Genomic DNA, 8321 nt, shown 5'->3' with positions numbered 1-8321 from the left:
CCGTGATTCCAGGAACTCAACAGTTAAAGGGTTAAGAAACAAATCTCACAGATATGTATAGACATATTTTCATTATTTTATATTTGTACTTAAGTTTTAAAATTACAGATTGTAATAATACTTTAGTATTAGTTAAGAGCATGAACAGTGTGGTGAAAATCTTGTGCAAAGCTTTCTTTTTTATTAGTACAACAGATTATATAATGAAAAATATTTATTTCATAATTTTTAAAATATAATATAACTAATATATGCTACAAGATTTACTGTTCAAAATTCAACTAAGAAGAGTGGTGGGGACTGGTTTATACAAAAGTAAAAGCTTTTAAAAAACTATGCATCTTAATGGAACTTTGGGTAATTTATTATCGGAAACGAAACACTTTTATTCTGTCATCACCACAGCCGACTGTTATAACCTTCGTGCATGAGTACTATTTTTGCTGTTCACTGCCTTTTTATGTTTCTTATAATAATTTTCATTTTATCAATATTTTTACAGAAGGAACGTAAAGTCCACTGTAGTACATTTAAACAGATATAAGTAGGAGTGAAAAAAATACAAGATTTCAAGTGTTGCACAAAATATTTTAGAAGAATTAAATTATCCTGAAAATAATTTGTTTGTTTAGCTGCAAAATCGTGGACTTTAGGTTCTGAGAATTGAAAACATAAAAAAACTGGTTTTTAAAAGAATATGTAAACAGAGATCACAAAAACCCTTTATATTTAAATCTAAAATATAAAAAAGGTTCAATTTTTTGTGCTGGACAAGAAATTGTACACTTTAGAAGTTATGTATAGCAAATGAAATTTTTTTTAAAGGTGTAAACGGAAATGTCTACTCCTGAAAATAAGTACAAGGCAAATCACAGAAGCCAAGAGATATAAAATCAACAGAAACAAAGAAAACAGCTGTTTTGAAATTTAACAACTGTCGAGCTTCTATCACTCATGATTAGTCTTTGGTTTTTAGCGGTTAGTGGACAGAACTAATAACAAATAAATAGTAATGAATAAGCTGAAGAAGTGTAGAATTAAAACAATATAACTTTAAGCCCTATTTTAGGACAGTTGGTTTGAACTGTGATAAAAACAGCAAATTAAAATTATATTTTATGAGTGTATTACGATCCTGCCAATTCGCAAAGCCAAAGTACAGACGACTCCAGATATAGCTACAAGAAATGGAATGAATTGTTATAATCCAGGGTTGGTAAGAATAAACGTGATTTTGAAGTGGAATTAGTGATGAATTTCAAGAAAATACCTTGTGGAGTTTCCTACAGTAACCATTGATTACAAACCACATAATCCATCTAACAAAAAGTTGACTTCTGTTAAAGTCAATACAATATGAATGATTTATTGACTAATTACCATAGTACTTGGTGGTCAAAATTCCTAATGACCGTAATTCCTAACTGCCAAAGTGGCAAATATCAGTTGCACCTAACTAATATCACAGTTAAAGCTCATCATGGCCCCGCAGGTGTCTCAGCTGGTCCTCGGACAAAGTTGACGATTTTGTCTGCTTGCTGAGTGGTGATCTCCTGGCCGCGAGTTCTGGCGCGACGACGGCCGGTACCACTGTACAGTCGGATACGCTGAGACTCCTGCTTGCTGGCACACAACACGCTCCACATCACAGTTCACCTTCCCACACTTGACCCGACCCTCCAACCTCTGTACAATACATGTTGGTTATATCTACAATCCAACAGTATCTCGGAATTCTGGGAATTCTAAAGAAGCTACAGACATAATACTTAACGTGCTCAGAAAAAATCAATCCCTGAAATATTCTAAGTGAAAGAAAGAGCTTTCAGCTTTCTTTTCCCACACTATGATTTTTAACACTTAAATGTACAACACAGCATTACAGTAAAATAGTATTTATTTGTTTTATGTATTATGTGCTAAATTTCATTAGAGTTAAGATTTTTATGGATTTTAGCAACACATATGGATGGGAAACGGAGAAAAACCCCAAATAAACCACCTGTTTTGATGTCAGAAAAGCAACTGACTAACCTGGGCTACAGTGGCGAACTCTGGTGCAAAGGCATGGCAGTGTCCAACACCAAGGAGCATAGAAATCAATGAGCCAAGCATCCGGTCCCTTTATGACCTGATCGAACTTCTCAGCAGTCAAACTCCTCCCACTAAAGAAGGTAGGAAGTTGTACAGCCACATCCTGATAGATTTGGCATCTCTCTGGTATCCACTGTACATGCTGTAACACCAATCATCATGGTTAGGGTAATCATTGCACTCGTAAACATTGGAAATATGTTGTTACATTGATCCGTTCACTACATACATAAGGTATTAATTACTAATTATTCAAATTCCTAAAATGTTTTACTAAAAATATTTTTCAAATACAAAAACATTTTAATAAAATGACAAAGCTGTAACTAAATCCTGTGATTTACCTGAAAATTATATTTTAAAATTATCAGCATATCAAATTGAGGCTTATCTATAAACTTTAAGAGCTAAAGTATTTAAAAAGGTAGATTTTTGAAGTAAGAGAAAAAATTAATGTTCTAATATAGGAACCCAGTAGAACACCATGTTTTACAGCCTTTGAAGAGATGAACATTTAACGTAAACATATTTATTTCTTTTTTCCTTACATTCATTTAAAGCAAAAATTGTTAATAACACAAAAAACAAAATGAGATGTTGTTTGAACTAATATAAAAACGAAAACCTGTTTATTTTTTTATTGTATTTAATTTATATATATACAAAGTAAGATGGAGATTTGAGACTGTGCCGTGTCGAAAAAATTACATAATAATTGCTCTGTGAGTTAATTAGAGTTAAGCTTGAAAACTCTAATAAGTAAACTCTACTCACGCCCACAGTCGAGAGGCCAGTGCTCTGGAAGGGGTAGAGTCTGATTGTGGGGTAGCTGCGAACCCCCTGCTGTCGACACAATTCTAGCTCCTCCTGGCAGTTCACCTCCCCCACAAATACTTTCGGCAGATCAGACACCATCTAAACCCAAAATAGAAACACATACATTTGAACTAATCACTACCAGCAACACCAGTTTGTGTATTTCGTGTCATATAGTACTGAATATTTATTTAAAAGAATTTTCATAGAAAACATCTGAATTTTAACCCTGTTAGTACCGGTAACTACTCCATTTTTTATGAGTTGACTCAAAACTGAGTCGAAGATCATTAATCAAGACTGGACTGGGGAAAGCCAACGGCAAGCAATTTTTGTACTTGTTACCTTGTACTGTTTCGACTTTCCCCTTTATTCTGTTGGATAAGATCCTCGTAAAGGCCAATGGCCTATGAGATGGACAAAATAAGGTTTAAAAGGAGATCGGCTTCTCCTTAAAACAAAGAAAAATTGATTGTATCTTTTTCTCCCATCCCTCCATCATCTCTTTCCTTTATCCCTGGTCTCTTTTATCACTCTCTCTCTCATCTTCACCCTCCTCTCTTCCACTCTCCTCACCTTGGCCAGTTTCCGCCACTGAGGGCCCAGTGCCTGACAGGGTCCACACCACGGCATGAAGAATGTTCCACCAACCATACGGAGTCTAGGGGCTTCCGCCCCACAGATGTATAGAATGTCTCTTCCGTCAGCTTCACCACTGTAGACAGTGAAACATTATAAGTTACTACGCAGGTAAGAAATATGATATATTTACACATTAAAATTAATGCAACTTTATATTTAAAAAATCAATAAATTCGTATATTGTAACACGAAATTTTCTCACAGGTTTTTTTTATTAGTGTGCTAGTACGAGAAAACCTGAATCAAGTTCAGAAGCCAGTTTTTCATAAACCACGTTTGTAAGCTAACATTTTTAAGAAACGAAACATTCCAAATATAATTTTTTTCTATATGCTATTTTTAAATGTCTTAACGAGTATTCAACTTTTTGATCTTGACTAATATAAAAGTCTAGTGTTTAATAAAATACATTAAACAAACAAGTGACGGAAATTGTTATGTCTCATATTTTTTATAAATTCATGTGTTGGCTCTAATTCTAATGTGTTTTACATAGGCTATTGAAAAGCACCACCAAATTGGCAGTACTTTTATAATTTTTTTTTACACCAGGAAAATCTTATTTTAAATATAGAATGGAAACTTTCAGTGGAATGGGAATTATCATCAATCAAAATATTACATTCTACCAGCTTCTTCTTATTGGAATCGAATGCTTAATTTATGAACAAACACTCCAATAATTATTAAATTAAATAATCAAATATTGTTTACATTTTACAGCTTCTTCTTATTGGAAACTAAAATGCTCTAATATATGATCAAACACTCCAATAAATGAAAAATTTATTTTGTGAGGCCTATCGTGCTCAAAGAACACATCGTCAGACCCACATAACTGAAATAAAAGTAAAAGTAATTAATACAAACAATTTGGATTTAAATAAAAACATATGTCTTGAAAAATACAAAGAGATAAGATTTTAAAAGGCCAGGAAGTATGTCTACTGTATATATAAAAATTAATATTTAATTAGATTAAAGGCAGTAACGGTGAATTTTGTAGAGGTCCAGGCTCATTATTTACTAAATAATTTTGGTTCTTCTGCATAAAAATAGTTTCGTAAGCATCGAGGAATTTGTTGTTTTTGATTTCTTTTAATAATTTGACTTGTGAAAAGCTGTGTCCAGTATGAAGTGCATGTTTCGCCATGGCCCGATCTTTCCTCTTGTTGATACTTCAGACATGCTTTATGTTCCTTTACTCTCTTTTTTATTTTCCTTTTTGTTTGGCCAATATAATAAATTGTTTGTATTATTACTTTACTTTTATTTCAGTTATGTGGGTCTGACGGATGTGTTCTTTGAAGCACGAAAGGCCTCACAAAATAAAAATTTTCATTTATTGGAGTGTTTGATCATATATTAAGCAAAATATTGTTTGTTTAAAGTATTGACTTTCAAGAGTTTTGGTTACATTCAGGCCATAAGTTATACAAATAGAATTTTGAAACAATTTACATTTTATTCAGTATGTGCAATTTAACAAAAATTCATCAGCCTAAAAATTCTTGCAAGTAATAAAAGAATTAATAAGTACAGAATTAATAATATGTATTTTTATTTTGCACATGTATTCAAGTTATTTCTTAAGTGCTCATTACAAAACAATGGTTTTGCTCTACAACTTCCGAGGTTCACTTCGCTGGCCTTCAGCTTTAAAAACGTTATATAGGTCTCAGCCAGCACCATGACATTTTCTAACAAACATTGATATTACTGTAATATATCACTTTAAATTCGAAGTCAGTCTGAGAAGGCAGACAGAAATCAGCATATCTTTGTCTGGCATCAGCATTTTTTAGCATTATACAATATCCTATCTCAGACCCTACATGTGTCTAGGAATGCACAATGTAATTAGCATATCTATGTCTAGGATCTAGATGAGGATAGGCCTAACAGATTATTCTTGGGGCTCACAGGTGTCCGGACCCTTATTAGAAAACGGATCAGGTATTCAGATTATTAGGGAACATGCCCGTACATCTCTCCAATAGCACATTTTATCGAAATTATTTTATTTTACAGACCGATATGCACCTCCAACTCTGACATTTTTCTAAGTCCCAACTTTTTTCTAGTCCCGACTTTTTCCTAAGTTCAGATTTCTTTGAACGCTGGTTCTCGGTAAATAAAATTATACAATAAAAGAATTTAACAAAAACCATCATCCGGGATGTCCGCTTGCCCACTAATGAACACTGTCTAATAAAAGCAATAATCCTGTGAGAAACCAATTCCGCCCTGAGTTAAAGTCCAAAATTATTACCAGAGAAATACCCTATAATGGGCAGAAGGGGTCTCTCACGCGACATGAACTTTGTGTAGCCAAGAAAACAGTATTCCAAGGAATTTACCTGAGGTTACGACAACGGGTACGGTAGGTCTTCCTCCCCCGTGTATAACCCCAGAATAGCATGTCAGAAGCTCTAAATTTTGGTTTCTGTTCTTGCTCTTGTGCTATGTTCAGGTTCTTGTCCCAAAAAGAACTTGGTAGTTTTGAAATGTACAGTAAGAGTCATTATGTCTCTGTTAGTGCCTACTTGTGTTGGCATTAGGTATCCAACCCACTGTCTCTCAAAATTCTGGTGATATATGGGAGAAAAAAACATTTAATTCAACCTGCCAATCTCATTGCCATTGATGGCTAGAACATGTGGCAGGTCCACGAACGCCCCGGTTGAGGGTGGGCTCGGCGCTACTACGAGTGCGCCCGTGTGCACACTGAAGGTGCGATTGTGCCATCTATTCCCCCTTACAACAAAATATGTCCACTGCCGAGTTCAAGTAGTCAGATTTGGGGTTGAGCAATAAATATTACATTGCCGCTTCTCACCCCAAATTATATCTATTGAGGAGTGTTTATTTCATTTTCCTGGCACAGCAGAAGAGATTAGGTTAGATGCAGCAAGGAAATCCATTGGTGACGAAAAGTGCAGTGTATACAGTAAAAAAACCATTATGGAGATGATGGTGTTTGTACATGAATTGTTTTTAATTCTTTTACATCATAAGTTTAAAGATTAATCGCCGAATGACAAAATTCAAAGACTCAGTTCGAGGAAATGTTCAAAAGCTGAAACCCTATTCGCGCTGATTTTGGTTGGGGTGTACCAGTCAAACATATTTGTACTTTCTACACCATCGCCTCATAATGTTTTCTCCGTAAATCACAGCACTTTCTCCGATGGATTTTTGCTTGTACTACTTTCCCTTTCTGCTGCGAAGGAAAACAAATAAAACTCCTACTTAATTTCAAAAATTTGGTGGAAAGACTCAATAGAGCCGGCCATGTTTATGCAACTTGCAGCTCAGTGCAACAAAACTAGCTACTTGAACCTCCGAGCTGAGTGACCAAATGTTGTACGGGAGGAATCTATGAAAAATGCGCAATCGGACTTTTGTCCACACTGTGTTTACCGCGTTACCTGACCGTCATATGGCATGAGGATCAGAGGTTGAGAAAGAAATAATAGGGCATTGTGTAATCAGTAATCTCCTTAGCTTTGGCCTTTGTGTTACAGAAAATAAATTGTCCCAGCTAGTTTTTAATCATTGTCCACAATATATTAAATTTGCATTGCTTTTTAACAATAAGTGTGATTCACTCTAAGCTGAATTGTGTTGTACGCCCATTTTTTGCCATCCATGACTTTATGATTGTACACCTATAATCGTGATATTACTTTTTAAAATGTTCACTAATACAATAACACTTACAACACCTCTGTCTTACTGCAGGGAACATGTGTTACAAAGCCGAGATGGCACACTGGTTTGGTCAGTATGAAGAATTCCTACCTTGGGGGTTGATGATGTCTCTGTAGTAGACAGTCAGAATGATAGAGGGAAGTCTGATTTGTGTTCTGCCTGCGCGGAAAACAGCTGTGATGGTTGAGACATCGTTTTGAAACAACATTGTGAGGCTAGGGTAGGGACTGGACATTGTGCTGTTCTACAGGAGCGCCGAGTGTTATAGGTGCAATCAAACTCGTACCAAACCGCACCACAGTGTCGAAATCTTTCACATTGCCTTTACGCAACTCAGGTAGCAGGCCGCATTACATGGTGGGCACCATGGCGCAATAAAAGTCCACAAACCATCATGGTGTGAGCTGCCATCTGTGGAACAAGAAGAACTTTATCTCCATAAATACTGTAGATTTTAACAGCTGTATAAGATATGGTTAACAATAGACAACAAATAAAACTGAACTTTATAAAAAGATAATAATTTTTACAGGGGTGCTCTAACGACTTTTATAAATTATGTTGATCTTTTTTTCTTGCAATTTAAATTTTATATTAGTTAGAATTATCATTATTGTCATATTATTAAAACAAACTGAATTTCTATTGTTGGTAGTAATATAATAGGCCTTTAAGTTCTGAGATTTACCAACTCCATTTTAGTAAACATGGATTGTCAGAAAGCACTAAAACTATTGGACTATTGAGCATCTAAAGTTGGATTTTGTTTGGAATTGTTACCAGATCACATCCACTTTGGATAGATCAAAATAATAATTCATTTTTTGGTTACGTCTAAACCTTGAGAAACTGACATGAAATGAAAGAACATATGTTTCAGTAAGTTGTTCTTTGTTTACTGTTTGTTATTGACGATGGAAGATTTGAAAGGATAAAACAGGGATTTCAAACACTTGCCATCGTTATATGTTACTAAAAGTATATACACAACATTTTAAGGAAAGGTTGTGTTAGACTTTTTGTAAACAGATAAATGGTGTCATTAAAATATTTTA

At 34.6% G+C, this 8321-nt stretch overlaps 2 protein-coding genes across 2 annotated transcripts; both read right to left on the bottom strand.

Moving 5' to 3' along the window:
• Positions 1-1497: 1497 nt before the first annotated feature.
• LOC124375078 (putative protein disulfide-isomerase DDB_G0275025) lies at positions 1498-2115 on the bottom strand. Its single transcript, XM_046833198.1, has 2 exons — positions 2035-2115; positions 1498-1686 (listed from the first exon to the last, which is right to left on the bottom strand). The coding sequence occupies exons 1-2, from the start codon at positions 2113-2115 to the stop codon at positions 1498-1500; spliced, it is 270 nt and encodes an 89-aa protein (XP_046689154.1).
• A 36-nt stretch (positions 2116-2151) lies between these two features.
• LOC124375079 (dnaJ homolog subfamily C member 10-like) lies at positions 2152-3625 on the bottom strand (the record flags this gene model as incomplete). Its single annotated transcript, XM_046833199.1, has 3 exons — positions 2152-2217; positions 2869-3009; positions 3487-3625. Coding segments are annotated over 3 exons (346 nt in total), but the record flags the coding sequence as incomplete, so codon positions are not given.
• Positions 3626-8321: the final 4696 nt, after the last annotated feature.

Source organism: Homalodisca vitripennis, unplaced genomic scaffold, assembly GCF_021130785.1.
Source record: "Homalodisca vitripennis isolate AUS2020 unplaced genomic scaffold, UT_GWSS_2.1 ScUCBcl_12998;HRSCAF=23014, whole genome shotgun sequence".
Classification (NCBI taxonomy): domain Eukaryota; kingdom Metazoa; phylum Arthropoda; class Insecta; order Hemiptera; family Cicadellidae; genus Homalodisca; species Homalodisca vitripennis.
The sequence above is the reverse complement of the archived record's forward strand: the minus strand, read 5'-3'. Positions and strand labels throughout refer to the sequence as shown.

Coding starts and splice junctions, on each gene's coding strand:
- LOC124375078 (XM_046833198.1), bottom strand. CDS start 2,115: ATGCTTGGCTCATTGATTTCTATGCTCCTTGGTGTTGGACACTGCCAT. Junction 1,687..2,034: donor AGTTCGCCACTGTAGCCCAG/GTTAGTCAGTTG, acceptor TGTATTGTACAG/AGGTTGGAGGGTCGGGTCAA.